This window comes from Protopterus annectens, chromosome 1.part1 (genome assembly GCF_019279795.1).
Source record: "Protopterus annectens isolate FY-2018-M chromosome 1.part1, PAN1.0, whole genome shotgun sequence".
NCBI classification, from domain to species: Eukaryota; Metazoa; Chordata; order Ceratodontiformes; family Protopteridae; genus Protopterus; species Protopterus annectens.
In genome coordinates, this window is record NC_056726.1 from 1,854,494,756 (window position 1) to 1,854,513,139 (window position 18,384).

The window sequence follows — 18,384 nt, forward strand, 5'->3', positions numbered from 1 at the left end:
ACTCTGTTGTGCAATACCTGTTTTGTTTCACTTAGTTTAACTTTTAGCATAATGTCTATCCTATAGTTTTATTACTTTTATTATTTCTTTTAACCAATGCTACCACTGTATTGTTTTCATACATGTCTTTGTTATATGTTAACTTTGTTTACTGTTCATGCTGGAGCTTTTCTCACCGGGCCTCTACTGAAAATGGACAAATATCCAGTTAGACTAGCCCGATCAACAAATGTAAAATAAATAAATAAATAAAATGGTACAGCTTGTGCTTTTAGTAAGTGCTGTCTGGTCTTGTCATACCTTTATAGCTCTCCCAGCTTAGAAAACACTTGAATACTTTCAGTAAACACTTTCTCCAAGCCATTTATTTTTATCAGATTGTCTTCCAGTGACATGCAAACCAGACTCAAACACGTTAAGGATACCTTCTTTACCAAAAAAAAGCCATATAGTATTATATTTAATATTCTTTTCCATTTACATGCTTTGTAATAAATTTGTTACTGGATAAAGCCTGGGGTCTTAACCCAGTCATTTCACTATGGAAGGCATTGGAAAAAATGCTTTCTTAACCAGACCTCTCCCCTTTCTTACATTGTAGTGCCTACACTTCTTAAAACTAAACAAAGAAAAAGAGAGAAGGGAGAAAAAGAAAAAAACAAAAGCACCTGTTTATATTATCCTATTACATTTAAAAAACTGAGAAAACTTTACTTCAAGTGCTAATTAGTTTTGTTTGATCTTTATAGCTCTCCCATGTGAGACAACCCCCAAATGCTTTCAGAGAACATTGTCCTAGCCAATTTCTCTTTTTTTCCTCAGCCAATCACTCTGCACCAGACTGCAGCCAGTTTCTCTATCAGTTTGTCTTCATGGAGACATAAGAACCAGGCAGCCACTTTCCCTTTATCAGATTGTTGCCATGGAAACATGAGGCCAGCTGCAGAATTGTTACTGAGCATATGTGTATTGGCTAGAAAAAAAGCCTCATAATATTCGATGATAGTTTTCATGTACTTGCTGTCTCCTAAAACTTGTTACAAAAGCAATCTAAGGTCTTTAATCCAGTCATTCCCATGCAAGAATGAGAAAAAAGCACATTCAGTGTTCTTTAATCATGTTTTTTAACCAGGCTTTTTTTTTTACATTGCAGTGCCTACATTTCTTAAAACTGAACAAGAAGAAAGAGAGAGGAAAGGAGAAAGAAAAGAAAAGAAAAAAGAACAGTAGCACCTGTTTACAATCCCCATGACACTCAAAACAACAGGAAAAAACGTTTACTTTATAGCATGTAAAGAAAACCATATGCTGCAAACTTAGTACTAAGAAAAAAAAATCTTTACTTAACAGTTAACTCTTTCTTTTGTCTTCCCCTCCCCAAAGCACTTTTCTGAATTAATGATATGAGGTAGGGCATATGCTTTAGAGTCCCCCCACAAGTCCAGCATATTCTGAAAAAGTCCAGTATTTCCAGATTTTCTTGTTCTGTCATATTTCACAAATATAATTATTGCTTTGTATTCCCATATTAAGTTACTGATTTTATTACTGTTCATCTCCGAAATCCCCTCTGCTTCATTTCCAGATTCTTCTAGTCAATGCTCCCTTCCTTCTCTCCAACATTTTCTGTTGAAAATTTTGAAAAGGTTTCACAGGTACATTCCCTCTGTGTGGTCATTATTACCAGAAGAACAAGAAACAGAATCTCTTTCTGTTTCACATCTTACTTTTTGTTGGACAAACATATGTACTTCCACCTTAGGATGTACTTCATCAAAAATATATATATTTTGTCCCTCCAGGGAAGAATACCTTGAAGACAGCTGGGTACAGCAGTTTGAATCTAACACCAGCATCTCAACTTTGCCTGAATAATGGAATAAATTTGCTCCTCTTCTGTCTGGTGAACAATGAGTAATAGTTAGAAAACTAGTAAAAATTAAATAGCGAAACACAACTGGAATGCACAAAAAACTTTAATACAAAATAAACACTGAGCGCTTTCACCCACCACAATGCAGGTTTCATCAGAGTAATAACTTAATGGAGCAGCTTGTCTTAAATACTAATATCTCACCAATAGTATCAATTCATCAATTAACGAACATCAATTAATAAAAATATGAATAAACTAAGCAAACTTTGCACCCCTTTTCTCATACAATGCCCAAAGATATATATGTATATATATATATATATATATATATCTATATATATATATATCTATATATATATATATATATATAAACAGTGTATATATAATTGCACTTAGTTTAATATAAATATATTTGTGTGTACAAATATATTTAATTTGATATAGTTAATATAAAATCTTGATATAGCTTTTTTAAAAATATATATATATGTGTGTGTATATCAAAAAAGATACAAAAGCACTTAGGACAAAAATGTTAATTAAAAATAAAATTAATGTTAATTTTTAAAAATATATTAAAAATGTATGTGTTCCGTAAGATATAAAATATAAATAGATATAATACTAATCTACATGACCTACAGAATCCACATTTATTCATCTGTGAATCTTTAAATCTGGTCACACTTTCATAATAATCTTTAAGATTTCTACCCCTACTAAAAACTACTACAGGCTTTGAGCCTATTTCCTCTGAAATTTCACTCTGATTGTTAAAAACTTTGTCCCAAACTTCAGTTATAATGTTTTTTATCATATATGCACTGTTACTGTATGGCAGTATCATAGCATTTGTTCTCTGACCATCATTAAGATTGTGTGTGCTTCTATTTAACAATCCATATTTTAATATTGGCTTATAATCAGTTTGTCTCTTTTTTGTCTTTTTTGTGTCTTTTATGTCTTTTTTTTTTGTGGATTCTGTAGGTCATGTAGATTCATAAGAGATGGACCTTATGTAACAGTTAAAGGATACCACCGTACCATAAGGTGTGCCGGGCACGTAAATTGTAATACAAAATTAGTGGTTTATGTTGCTATATGCCTGTCTTGTCAGGCATTTTATGTAGGGAAGACCATAAGAAAACTGAAAGAAAGAATAGCAGAACATAATAGAGACATTAAAAACAAAAAAATCAACTAACGCACTCTTTGTACACAGTTTATCATGTCCGGATTTTAAAAAATTTCTCTTTTTTGTTATAGACAGACTACCCCAAACTATGATTAAAGAAGGTGATGTTAATGCACTGTTAGAGTTGAAGGAATGTTTATGGCAGTTAAGATTGAATGCATGTAAAAAACCTGGAATCAATGAACAGATCTCTATTTCTAGTAGGTTAAAATTAAATGCACAGAATATATAATTGGAATATATTTTAAATATTTATAAATATTAATTTAATTATTTATACATATTTAATTATATATTTATGTATACATGTTTAGTATTATATCTATTTATATTTTATATCTTACGGAACACATACATTTTTAATATATTTTTAAAAATTAACATTAATTTTATTTTTAATTAACATTTTTGTCCTAAGTGCTTTTGTATCTTTTTTGATATACACACATATATATATATTTTTTTAAAAAAGCTATATCGAGATTTTATATTAACTATATCAAATTAAATATATTTGTACACACAAATATATTTATATTAAACTAAGTACAATTATATATACACTGTTTTTATATATATATATATATATATATATATATATATATATATATATATATATATATATATATTTGGGCATTGTATGACAAAAGGGTTACTAAGTTTGTTTAGTTTAGTTTATTTACATTTTTATTAATTGATGTTCGTTAATTGATGAATTGATACCATTGGTGAGACATTGGTATTTAAGACAAGCTGCTCCATTAAGTTATTACTCTGATGAAACCTGCATTGTGGTGGGTGAAAGCGCTCCGTGTTTATTTTGTATTAAAGTTTTTTGTGCATTCCAGTTGCGTTTCGCTATTTATTTAATTTTTAATGAGTAATAGTTTTCCATACTCTGCTGTCTCCCACTTTTAGTACATTGTCCTTCTGCCACAGTTTTGTCAATCAACTCCTTCTGCTGGTTTCTTATAACCAGGTTTGGAGCATACAAACAATGTGTTTTTTCAGCTAACAACTCCTGCTGTGGAATTCCAGTCCAGTTGATTATTTGTGCTTTCATAAACTTAATGCAGTCTGTTCCTTCCAGTTTGTCTGGTATAGCTGAAAATCTCAAGTTTTCCCTATGTGCTCTTTCCTCTAATTCTATTATTTTTTGAAACATCTCTTCCTGAGCATATTCGGCCAGCCTTTTCTTCATTATGACCTCTGATTTTTGCAGCTTTATCATCTCACCTGAATATCTGTTTAAAGCTTCTTCCATTTTTTCCAGCCTTTTGTTGTTTGTGTTGATATAATCCATCAATGCTTTGTTTGTTTTAATCACGTCTGTATGTAGTTGTGTCATATCTTCCTGTAGGTTACTCGAAGTCATGTCTGGGGCTTGCACTGCTTTTTGCTGAACAGCTACAGTACTTTATCCAGTCAGTGTTTTTTCATCACCTTTTGTGGCTGATTTTCCTTCAGGTCCTTTGTATTTATTTTTTGCTGGCATCCAGGCAGTGGACTTACTAGCCATTATCTTAAATTTACCCAGAAATCTGTGTCCACTGGCTTTCTCTGCTAAGTTTCTGTTTTCACACAGAGAGCTGAAATTAAGCTGTTACTCAATGTTCAGCCATCTTGGAAGTCCTATTGCAGGTTTGCCTTGTCATATGTAGAAGAAAATGCATAGACAGGCACCCTTACACCTTTAGACATTTTGAGCTAGATGTTGAAAAGGTTATATAATGATTTGACTGGATTATTTATAAGTGATGTATTTTTGTTTGCAGCAAATTAATATTATTAATGGATACACACATTTCAAATATATGAAATTATGTGTAACCACAGCTCATGCTACCAGTAGTCATTTGAAAAGGCTCTTCTCTGCTTACTGCTCACCTGAACATATTGTCATTGACAGTAGAACCCAGTTTGCCCAAGAAAAAATGCCATTTTGTTAATCAGAATAGAAAACTTCATTGCACTATCGTGCCATGACATCCAGCAACAAATGGGTTAGTTGAACGATTCATACAAAGTTTCAAGGCAGATAAAAAGACATTATGAAACACTATGTTAGAAAATGATGATAATGTTTCACTTTTTCTGTTACAGCACTGGACAATTCTAAATGGCCCTGAAGGGCTGACACCTGCTTGATTTTCTTTAGTAGATATGCTAGGCCCACACTAGACTTGATGAAACTGAGTCCAAGTAGGAATTATAGGAAGAAACAGTACTTCCAAAAGTTCCAGCATAACAAACATGCAAGCAACATGTCAATCGCTGAAGACAATTAAGTGTATCTTTGGGATACTTCTGGGGGAGTATCATTAAAACTGCCATTGAAAAAAAAATTCCCAGTTTTGCATTTTATTGAAAGAACTTATTTAGGGATATTTTATAGTAGACATTCTGACCATTTGAGACTCAGGCCTATAATGGCTAAGGACACTGACACTTCTGAGAAACTGATTATTGATACCAGAGTATGAGATAGTGATAGTGCTGGCGTGTGCATTGTGGGGAATGAGCAAGTTTCCAGTGCTGATTTTTTCCTTACTCTGCATAAAAGGCTGTTTTCAGACCAGTGGGTATGGTGTGCCACTGAGCCAAAAAACAGTGCTAATAATGAGAAAAATCACAAAAAGTTAGAAAACCACCTCCTTGCCTGGTCTTCTAGCCAATAAAGGTAATAGCAGTAGTTCTGCACTAATGCATGAATGAGACTAGATTTCCAATACTTAATAAGTTACCTAATGGCTTGTGTGTGTAGACAATGAACTATCATTTTACCCTGTGAATTAGTAAATGTATCTATGCTCAAGTGTATGTGTGTGTGTTGGGGGGGGGGGGGAATAATGTGGTCTGTTGAGCATTGCATGTAAAAGTGTAATAGGTCTGTGCATCTCTGTGTAAATTGATTGCAGATGAATTTAATGTTCAGTCTGAGCTTGGTAATAAAGTAGCTTCAGGGTGTGTTCTGCGTCCCTGCTGAGTTTCTTTGAAGTATATAACAAAGACAGTACTTTACCATCTCACAAGAAATCATAATGCTCAACTTTTCATCTTTCAACAACTCTGTAAAAGAAGTCATGCAAGGCAGTTGCATCCTCTTTCAAATGGAACAAAAATTATCCATGCATTTCACGTGACTGCTGTGAAACAGTAAAGCAAGACCAACCACATCCAGTATTAATAGCCTCTGACTAGCAGAGGAGGCCTTGGATGACCCTGCTGTCCCATATGATAAGACTACTTCCATGGAAGCTGCCACAGATGCCCGTGCTGGTCTTCTTGCAAGATGGGAAAGAGATGTTCATCGTGTTTCACTGTTGCAGTCATCACTGTAGGGTTCTTCCTGCTGGCAGGCAGCCCTCGGTCGGCCAGAATCCCAAAGTCTGGGTCCGGCGTCGGCTGTTCAGTCATGCTCCCTGACGTCAGAGCGCTACGAGTACAAAGCTGCCAGCCGACGCCATGTTCTCCAGACTTTCTTGCTGTGCGGTGAAAGCAGTTCGCAAGTTCCGGTCGGCTGACTCCTGATATTTTTTCGTGCTTCAGTCCGAAGACTTACTTCTTCTTCTCAAAGCTAAGTACCCCATTGGGGAAACTTTATTCTTGCTCCAGTCCAATGTCAGAAAAAGTTAATAATTGCATTTCTTGTGGGAAGCAAATACCTCATAAGGATTTCCATTCTTACTGTATTCCTTGTTTAGGCCCTGACCACGACGTCGCTAGTTTTTGGTTTTGTGCTAGATTTAACCAACGTACGATTAAGCGAAGGTACGATTTTGCTTGTCACTACTTTGGTAGGCAATTTAATTATAAAATGTCGTCAGGCACGCTTCCGACTACTGGAGTTCACAAATGACGCAAGGATAAGGACAGGCCTCCGAGGCCCAAATCAGACAACGTTTTACAAGCAGAGCCAGCTACAGGTTCGGCCGTCGTCAGTGAGGCGCTTTCACAGCCCCTGACGTCGGCCATTTCAGAACCAACTGCCGAAACAGACTCCCACGAGGAGCTAACTAGGCCTTTGAGCACTCCAGTTGCAGGACCTTAGGACAATGCTCCCTTGGATGGGTCCGGAGCCACTGTGCAGGTACCAGCTTCCGAGGGGGTTTTCAGGCCTACACAGCTTCTGATAAAGGCAAAGTCAAAGACAAAGGCAAAATTCATGGAGACCCATCCTGGATCTGTCAGTCTTAAACACTTTCCTGGACATACCAAAGTTCAAGATGCTTACTCTGCAGCAGCTCCTGACAATGTTGAGCAAAAATGCATGGATGGTGACATTGGATTTAAAGGAGGCTTACCTACACATCCCAATCAGACAGGAGTGCAGAAAATACCTCAGGTTCAAGGCCGGATCTAAACATTACCAATTCTCTGCGCTGCCCTTTGGCTTGTTTACTGCGCCCAGGGTCTTCACCAAGTGCCTGGCACCAGTAGTAGCTTATTGCAGACTCAAGGGTATTCAAATTTACCCTTATCTGGACGACTGCCTTATTCAAGCAGACAGCAATGATGTTTTACTTCAGCACCTGCTATTTGACCAAAATCTTTTCAAGTACCTGGGATTCACTGTGAACATAAAGTCAAATTTGACACCCACACAACAGATAACTTTTCTGAGTGCTCTTCTAAACACAACAACCCAGATGGCATTCCTGACATCCGAAAAGCAACTGCAGCTGGCTTCAACTTTCAAAACCTTGGCATCAATAACTCCGCTAACTGCAAGGAAATTCCTGCAGGCTTTGGGTTACATGGCTTCCTGCATCCTTCTCATACCAAATGCAAGACTACATATGAGAAAAATACAATGGTACCTAAAAAGTGTATGGTCCCAGCATTGCCACAGTCTAGACACACAAATTGCTGTCTTGCCTTGTCTACAAAAGGAATTCCATTGGTGGACCATGGCATGTCTTCACAACAAAGGGAAAGCCTTCAGTCTGCCTCCAGCCAAGTGTTAACCACGGACAACTCGAATTACGCATGGGGAGCCCACTTGCAGGGAAAAGGTCTGCAAGGTTTTTGGACAGAGGATCAGAAGCACCTACATAGCAATTTAAAAGAGATGTTAGCTGTACAGAATGCCCTCTTGGCTTTCAGGGATCTTCTAAAAAGTGTATGGTCCCAGCATTGCCACAGTCTAGACACACAAATTGCTGTCTTGCCTTGTCTACAAAAGGAATTCCATTGGTGGACCATGGCATGTCTTCAGAACAGAAAGCCTTCAGTCTGCCTCCAGCCAAGTGTTAACCACGGACAACTCGAATTACGCATGGGGAGCCCACTTGCAGGGAAAAGGTCTGCAAGGTTTTTGGACAGAGGATCAGAAGCACCTACATATCAATTTAAAAGAGATGTTAGCTGTACAGAATGCCCTCTTGGCTTTCAGGGATCTTCTTCAACCAGGACAACTACTGATTCGGACAGACAACACCACAGTTATGTGGTACATAAACAAGCAAGGGGGTTCACATTCCTACCCCCTTTGCAGACTAGCCATGACTCTTTGGAACACAGCTCTAGCTTGCAAAGTAGATCTACAAGCTCAGTTTCTGTCAGGGAAACAAAATATTCTGGCAGACAGCCTGAGCAGAAACCTGTCAGACCCACACGAGTGGATGCTAGACATCCAAATATTCAAGATGATTACGGAAGCCTGGGGCTGCCCGGACATAGATCTGTTTGCATCCCCCCTCAACCACCAGTTACAGATTTTATGCACAAGGGCATTTCACAAACTAGAATGGAAAGTGGATGCACTATCATTCAGTTGGAGAAACCTCTCAGGGTATGCCTTTCCGCCACTACCTCTTCTTCCACGGGTGTTATTAAAGATCAAGCAGGACAAGCCCAAGATGATGATTTTACTAGCCCCACATTGGCCTTGTCAATTTTGGTACGCAACACTGATGAATCTATCCCAAGAGCCACCTTGGATTTTACCTCAGATTCCAAATCTTTTGTCCCAACACCAGGGCCAGGTTCTGCACTCTCCTGTCAAAACTCTCAGCCTGGCAGCCTGGTGAATTCAGGGTCTAGGATTAATCCTTCTCTTCCCAAACAGGTCATGGATGTCATCTTAGAAGCCAGACGGCCTAGTACTAGAAAATCTTATGCAGGTAAATGGAAGAGATTTTGCACCTGGATGAATGCTTAGGATTCGGATCCCCTCATTCCTAACATCCCACTGATTTTGCTTTACCTGACAGACATGCTACATAAGGATTTATCCTTCTCCTCCATAAAAATACATGCCTCCACTATCTCTGCACATTACAATACAGATCCTCCAATCTTTTCCCATCCACTTCTGAAACAATATCTCAGAGGAGCAAAGAATTTAAGGCCCCCTAGGACACCACCCATACCTCCCTGGGACCTCAACTATGTTCTGGAAAAACTCACTCTGCCTCCTTTTTAGCCTGCTGCCACATCTGATCTTAAGTATTTATCATGGAAGACAGCTATTCTGCTGGCTTTGACGTCAGCCAGGAGAGTCTCGGAGTTACAAGCACTCTTGGCTGTGGAACCTTATATTATTTTTCACCAAGATAGGGTGTCTTTAAGGACTAATCTTACTTTCATGCCGAAAGTGGTTTTCAAAGTGGCTTTAAATCAAACGATTCACCTGCCAACTTTTTTCACTAATCCACAAAATAAGGGGGAAAGGATCTTGCATTCCTTGGATGTACACAGACAACTTCGTATTAACCTGGACAGAACCAAGGATATCAGGAAAACACAGCAACTGTTTGTTTCTTATGCAACAAATTCCCAAGGCAAAGCTATTTCAAAACAGACCATTTCTAAATGCTCTTGGAATCAGATTTTGTTACTCTCATCATGGAAAGCAAATCCCAGGAAAAATTAGGACTCACTCACCAGAGCTGCTGCTACTTCAGCTGCCTTTCTCAGGGGAGTACCTACCAAAGATATTTTGGAAGCTGCAACTTGGAGTTCAGTGCATACTTTCTCTAAGCACTACAATCTCCCTCTTTACTCTAAGTCTAAGGCAGGCTTTGCTTCTGCAGTCTTGCAGGGCCTTCTAGCCGCCCCTTCTACTCTATAACCACCACCCTTTATCTCAGCTTTGGGATTCAACCCTACAGTGATGACTGCAATAGTGAAACACGATGAACATAGTACAGTTGTGTACACTTACCATAAATGTAGATGTTCGAGTGTCTTCACTGTTGCAGTCTGGGTTACCCTCCCTCCTGACCCCTCTTATATTTTCATTAGTGTAGTTTCCTACTTCACCCTTCTTCTGAGGTGTATTTGCTTCAGGGTATGGGGTTTGTTGTATGTTTCTTTTTTGTTTTACTATTAGCTTTCATTTTTGGGCACCTGACATCTGGAGCAAGAAAAGCTGGAGAACATGGCGTCGGCTGGCAGCTTTGTACTCCTAGCGCTCTGATGTCAGGGAGCATGACTGAACAGTCGACGCCGGACCCAGACTTTGGGATTCTGGCCAACCGAGGGCTGCCTGCCAGCAGGAAGAACCCTACAGTGATGACTGCAACAGTGAAGACACTCGAACATCTACATTTATGGTAAGTGTACACAACTGTACTTTTTTCATTCTACTCATGCTTTACTAAAGCTTGTAGTATTGAGGAGCTAACCTTAATCCCATATATTTTTGCCAGAGTAGTGAGCATTTATTCTTCCTTGAAACATTCAGTTTTTTGTGTGGACCAGCACATTGTATGCCTATTTTAATTGTTTTATATGTCTTATTTAGCATCATTATGATTTTATTGTGTTGATGGTTAGGTCATAAGTAGTTAAATAAACTTGAACTTGATCTGTGCACATAATATTGGACTACACAGTCAATTTATTAGTCATCAGGGGAGCCATGGGAGAGACTGATCATGCTAGAATCAAAGAATTGTTGAGATAAAGCAATACAGAGAGCTGTAATCCTGGCAGCCCCTTTCTCTATACTCAGTCTCTTACAGACTCCTTCATGGAAATCTATTTCCAACCTTTTTTGCCATGAAAGATTCAATCCTATTTTATCTGCTATTTCCTCACAGAACTAATGGTACATCAAACACTCAGGTAATGGAACTAAACCCTCATCAGTAGATAAATAAGACAAGATGTAATAGATTCAAATTCCAACATATCCCTCACATCTGAAACAAACTTCTACTACATGTCAAGCTGAATAGCACCCTTGCCACCTTCAAGTAAACCTATATAATTGGATGGGCAGTGTCACATTCTTTCCTGGTCTAGCTTGTCTTCTTTTCCTTGAGGCTAGAGGGAAGGTTTCAACAGTTTTCTTTTGGCTAGGCTTGTAATGGCCTGCAGACCGATTGCCTAGTGCTTACCTATGAACCCATCATTGTGATCTGTGTGCAACAATGCCTTTTTTGCATTTATGCATAGGTTAAACTTTATTATGTAATTGAATATTCTTTAGAAAGGATTGAGAAAGTTGATAACAAATGCCAATAACTCGTGTACTGATAGTAGACAGAGCAGACTGTTCAGAGATTGTAATGCTTTTAGTGTATCAACACAGTTATCTGTGCAGTGCTGCTCTATGTATTTTAGAAATAGGTAATTAATACTGACCATTGTCTTCTACTCTGAATATATCCGTAAGCCTTCTTTATCAAGTAATCAGTTTACACTCTCCTCTTAGTTGCCTAATTGGCACTTGCCTTTGTCCCCTAGTAGCTATGTAGTTTACTTTTTGTTACTATTTAAAGTACCTTTTAAATGATGAATTTATTCAGTAGCTGGTTACTGATTGGTTGCATAAGAGAGTTCACTGGCCATTTGACTGTTAATGCTAATGATGCTGTAACATGCATTTTAGCCAGTTATAGGCCATCAAATCATGTCATGCTGATCACAGCATACTAACTACATGAGCTGAACTGTGACAATTTTTATTATCAACACAGATTTAACATTTAGTGCAACAATTTCAATGAGTCTTACTGTGTAGTGTGTTTTGTATCTACAGTGACAAATATAAAAGTCAGCTAACAGCTTTCATACGTCATCTCCTAATCTTAATCAGTGAAGACATGCTACTTAGAATAAATTGTATAAACTGTAAAGATATACATTTTATACACTTCCAGGCATGGGGCTATATCCCCATGTTGTCATTACTTAATTATTACTACTCTGAGGTCATTGCCTTGAAAAAAGAGAATATTATTGTCACCCCAGGTTCCTCTGACCTCAGAGCAGCAGTAATTAAGCCAGGGGGTGTCCCCTTCCTCCCAATCACACAAAAGACTTGATTACTGTTTTTATTTTGTGGAATTTAATATTTATTTGCTTGTTATGAGGTGTTAGAGTTCAATGGTTTTGGCAGCCCAACAGTTCAAGTGGTTTAATTCTGCATATACTTTTTACTTATTTTTTTGCAAGAATCATTTGTCATGTTCCGAATAATATTATTGTTATAAGTGGTGTCATCCCTTGGTGACCTGAATTTACTGTAGACTGCTTTGGTTCAAAGATAAAACATGCATACACACATTCTGTATTTACCTGTTTACTAAACTGTTGGTGCTAGTGTGAGTCAGCATTGTGTTGTGCATCATAGAGTAGTCTGTTGCAAATAGCTCCTCAGCTTAGAACAAGACGCATTTTATTTGCACCACCTATGTCAGCCTGTATTTTTTTCCCATGTAACTGAGACTGTACTTTCCGTTCCAAAAATATGATATTTGCTGGACTGATCATGTTTAAACTCGTGCAGGACGTGTCTGTTTTGTTATTCAAGTTGATCTCTGTGTTTACAGATATCCCAACATATCTAATTCATATGCAAAATATAAGGGCTAGAAGATACCATAAGAATCTAAGGCTAGGCTTCCTAAGATACTCACAGATCAGTAGCTTTGTAAGTACATATAAACAAAGTGTACTAGGCATGATGCTTCATTTTTTTCTGACTTCAGTCATTAAAGCAAATTCTAATCTACTGTATGCTTTCATAATTCAGTTACCCAATGATAAAACCACTCTTTTTTTCAGCAAAGTGTCAATCATGGAAGATCCTGACCAAAGTATTCACCTTAAGCACCTGAGTCTTCAGCAGGCAACCAATGAAGAGGAGGCCCTGAACTTACTTTTCCTGGGGGACACAAATCGAATGATTGCAGAGGTCAGAGCAATAAATGCTACATTGCTACTGTGTTTTTTTTTTTGTTTTTGTATTTAGAATTTATGTTGAACAAAATAGCATCTAGAATTAGAACAGTTGATTTTTGTAGCTTTGTTCAGAATGCAGTGTTTTAAAAAGTGATGCATGCAGTAATACTTCAGGAGAGTTAGTATAGTAGATATATGATCAAACTTGGAAAGATCTACTTGATTTAAGTAATATAAAATCTCTGAGTTCATTTTTTAAAGGTTTTCGGTGAGAATATATTTTGTAAGAGTTCAGAGTTATGATCATCTAGCCACAGACATGAATTATGTCCCCACATACGAACTGGAACTGGTTCATCAACATCCATACTTAAGGGGACATGATAAAATGAAGTATTTAGGAGTACGGAATAAAATTATTCCAGTGTGGCAGCTACGAATATGTGGGAAGAGACTAAACAAAAGATAATACAAAAACTGAGAAAATGGAAGCTTTTTGTATACATTTCGATAGTACAATCAAGCATTTAAAATGTTTTTAGTCCCCTTAGTCTTATACACAGGTCGGGCATATTTTTATCAACCGTAGGAGAAATTGCGGCTAGCAATTAATAAAGAGGATCTTATGTGGGAGGGAAAGACGGCAAGAGTCAAGTGGGATAAGCTTATTCTTCCAATAGAACAGGAAGGATTGGGATAACTCGATTTGAAGGGGTATTTCAGGACAACAGAGTTAAGGCTCCCATACATAGCACAAGCAGAAAACTATAATTCAAAGCGGAAAGAGATGATGAAACAGCGGAGAAGATAAAGAAATAAGGAGAGATTGGGATTTTGGGTGCAGTCCTATAAGGAGAACGACAGTAATCATACAGAATGTTATATTCTTAAAGTAGCAGAAAGTATTCTAAGAACTAAGCCAACAATGGAATGTTGAAAGGAGATTCTGCTGATAGAGTTGACTGCAATTAGGGATACAGATGATAGGAAACAGGGGGCTGGAATTTATTGGAGAAAGCTGGCAAAGAACCAAGGTATTGGGAGTAAATAACTAGACAGGGAAAGGTAATAGAATGGGAAGACACCAAGAACTTATTTGGACTGCAGCTTGGAGATTGCTTTCCCTATCAAGGATTGAAGTCAGAGTATAGGCAAAAATAAATAAATAGGGTAATCCTAAATGAAAGACCAGCACTGGTAGAGTTTTCAGTAGAATCTAGAACAGAAGTTGCCATTAAGAAAGGAATAATTAGTAGAGCGTATAAAATATTGCATGATAACTATGAGTCAATCAGATTAGGTTAGAAAGGATTGGGAAGAGAGAATGGATAAGCAGTTAACAAAGAAACAATGGGGGGAATATATGTATGTTTTCCAAATATACAACAAAGTCTAGAAGATTTACAGTCTTTGCTTGGAAGTGTTTACATAGGTATTTTTATACCCCAAGTCGACTCCAAAGAATTTTTCCTCGGGTAGGCAGCAGATGTTGGAGGTGTGTTGGGGGAAGAAAGAGGTAACTGGGAACATATTTTACGGGAATGTAATGAGTTGGCAGTCTTGATTCCCTGCAGACTGGTCTGTCGGAGATGCTGTGTGAGTAAATTGGTGTAACTAAGAAAATATTTTTTTTTGAGTTATGATATAGAATTGGAATTGCCTAGAACATGGTAAGGCTTTGCTGAGTCTAATTATAATGGCTGCTAAAAAGCATTTACTAGAAAATGGAAATCAAAGTCTAAACCAACTTTACTAGAATTAGCAAAGATAGTAACAGACATAAAACAACTGGAATTGAAATCTTTAGAAAAGGGTAGGAGCAAATTAAATAGGAAAGAAATTGGACTCAATACATGCAGAGGAGGAATGAGGTTTAAAAGAAGGCAGGAATTGAATGAGCTATGTAGTGGTTTACTGACAATGACTGGATATATTGCAGCTACAGTTGTGTCGGCATGGTTTGTAATGTGTAATATTTGCAACTGAGATTGTGTCGGTATGGTTTATGTTGATTTATATAAATGTAAGATTGCCTGTGTTATACACGATAATTTAATAAAGATGTTTCTTGTTTTAAAAAAAGAAAGCAGCTTGGAACTTGCCCACACAATGGGCTTCATTCTGAAAGACTTGCTGTTGGTGTAAATGACTTACTCTGGTGTAAGCTTTGTATATATGCCTTACACCAGAGTAAGTCACTTACACCAAAGGCAAATCTTTGAGTACTGTGTCACATTGTATGTGTACATACATACATACATAGACACACACACGTGTGTGTAGATATATATATATATATATATATATATATATATATATAGTTCCCTGATGATTCCCTGATGAAAGGTCGAACATATTTAATGCTGAATGTAGTATACTGGCATTAAGAAGTTTGAAACTACATAAAATCAAACAATCTAATTGCTGAACCTACAAAAGATCGAGAAAGGAAAATTACTTCCTCTCCTGATTTTCACATTAAAACCCATCATAACACTAGCTTGACATTTGTCTAAATAGTGGCAGTGTTACGAGAAGTGTGCTTTTAAGGTAAGGTGTAGGGTTAGGATTGTGGGATTGGGCAGGTTTAGGGTTAGCACCCATTATTAAGGTAGTGCTAACCCTAACCCTGCACCTTCCCCCAACCCTAATCTTACACCTTGCCTTAAAAATCACTCACTGTAACACTGCCAGTACACAAGATGCGCACACACACACACACACACACACACACACACACACACACACACACAAATCTATCCCCTTACCTAACCGCAACCCAAACCCTGAAGTACACACATTCACACACAAACATGCAAAATTTACCCCTCGCGTATCCTCAACTGTAAATAACACTCAAACACACACATAAAAAGTATCACTCCTCCAAATCGCACTCACCTGTCTTGACAAAACATACCTCAATATTATGACCATTCAGGTATGCATACATATATATTTGTACTGGTAGTTTCCTTTCTTGTGCAGTTCTTTTCCATTTACAGTCCAGTATAATACACATCTTGGAGAAAATTTGTTAGACAGATCCTGTTTTCATTATTTTTTTCTCATCTTGTGCATTCCATATGTTAATTTGTTTTCCAGATGTATTCTTTGAAGCATTTCTGGATAAAAGCTTGTTATTGAATAGGCTGTTTGAAATATGAACGGGTTGCTTACGACCTCTGCATGAAGCACACTGACCTATGATTTGGTAACCGCTTGCACTAATATTTACAAACATAAAGAGAAGGAAATTGCTATCTTACAGCTGAAGTAGTAAACTGTGTGATATTATCTGCCACATATTTATCTTCCAGTTACACACAGTTAGAATATTGTTGTTTGGTAACTTTACCACTTGAAGAAGCAGTTAAATGGCTTCACAAGCAGGATTTATCATCCTGTGTATATTTTGCAGCTTTGTTGATTGTTACGCATTGCAGGCATTTCTGAATGCATGGGGTTTCATTTCTATATTATTAGCAGCCTTCATTTAGGCTTCTAAAAGACAGTATAGTAATGGTCTGAAAAGGGACCTTTCTTAGCCAAATCAGTACACAAGTCCCAACTCCAGAGGAATGCTGTAAAAGGGGGAATTCACCATATCTGTATGTACAACAACCGTGGAGTTGTTTTAGAGCAGGAGTGGCCTTGAGTTTTGCCTTTTGTAAAAAATTATTTAAAAACTTTCAGCATTTATTTATTTATCCTTTGTTGACCAGGTTAGTCCAACTAGCTTAGATTCACAGGTGCATATTAGGTTAATGACCACTACAGCCTTTAAACGCCTAGCCATTCAACCCAAATGTGTCCCACAAGTTATATGTGTTAGTGGTTTATATAGAGGGTGATTGTTGGTTATGACATGATTTACTTACTGTCTCTTTCAATCAGAATTTTCGATTTCCCATCCAGTGCTGTAAGTTACACTTAAATAGAGTTAGGGAATTACTTTTTCACATGGATGGGTAGCCTGTTCTAGAGAAAGAGAATTCACAGAGATACATATATGTCTCTCCAGCATGTCTTATTTATGTTGCAAGCAAAATTTAGGTCTTTAGATCTAATCTGATGCTGTTTGTTTTGCAGATGTGCAAAAGGTTCATCAGAGAGGTATCAGGGATGCCTTGTATGCCAGGCATAAATCACCTCTCAGTAGTCTTTAAGAGACCTAGTATAGATATAAGGCTTTGAGGTGATCCACATAGGACATTGTGTTTATGTCCTGTATTCTTTTTGTAAGGAACCTTTGCGGACATTCCAGTTGCTGCATGTGTCTGGTTAGGTACATAATGAAGGGGGCATTTTACTCCGTGATAGTTCTACTGAGGGCTGAGTATAGTGGTGCAGTGACTTCACTGGACCTAGACAGCATGCACTTGCTTATAAGTTGAACAACAGCATAGAAGGATTTTCTTACTACCTTGGATAGGTGTTAATTGAAGGCCAGGTTACTGTCCACAAGTGTTCCCAGATCCCTGACTAGGGTCAAGTTTTTAGGGGTCTTTATAGATGATGTAGCTCCTGGGGTGGTTGACTTCCCAAAAGGCCCTGTAATGCATTTCTTGTCATTCACTTGAGTTTTAAGCAATGGCTTTGACACCAGCTATTTGTCTGTGTTAGACCCTCTTGTAAGATGTTAATGTCTTAGTGGGATTCTGTGACCGCTCCCAGTTTGGAGTCATCTGCAGACTTTGTCAGCCAGAGACTTTTGACATTGACCTTGACTTCTGAGAAATAGATGTCAAAGAGGAGTGGGCCCAGCATAGAGCCTTGAGAGACTCCACTGGTGACCGGCCTCTTTGAAGAGGTAGTCTCACTAATCCTAACTTCCTGTGTCCTATCTGTAAAGCAGCTGGTGATCCAGTGTGTTATGTAGGGGTTTATATCTAATTCTGTATGTTTATTAACAATGCCTGAGTGTGGAGTATTGTATTAAATGCCTTAGCCAGGTCAAGCTAGGCAGTATGCACTGTTTTACCCTCATAGGTTCATAGGTTGGTACTAGGCTATCAGCCCTAGGGCCTATACAAGCCTAGCCATAACAATTCCCTGGCTATTTCTTCCCACATTATTTACTTTCCTGGACCCCTGTCTAGCAGGGCGACTGACGTGATCCCTGGGGTGAATTTCCTTTCTCCCATCCAATCGTCAAGGTTCCTCTTGAAGAGGT

General features: G+C 37.8%; 1 protein-coding gene across 1 annotated transcript in view; it reads left to right on the forward strand.

The window, feature by feature from the left end:
• KIF6 (kinesin family member 6) overlaps positions 1 to 18,384 on the forward strand; it is a 4,303,753-nt gene that overhangs the window by 710,255 nt on the left and 3,575,114 nt on the right. Inside the window, exon 6 of the mRNA XM_044084863.1 lies at positions 13,092 to 13,221. Within this exon, the coding sequence (XP_043940798.1) occupies positions 13,092 to 13,221 (130 nt within the window). The remainder of the gene's footprint in view (positions 1 to 13,091; positions 13,222 to 18,384) is intronic.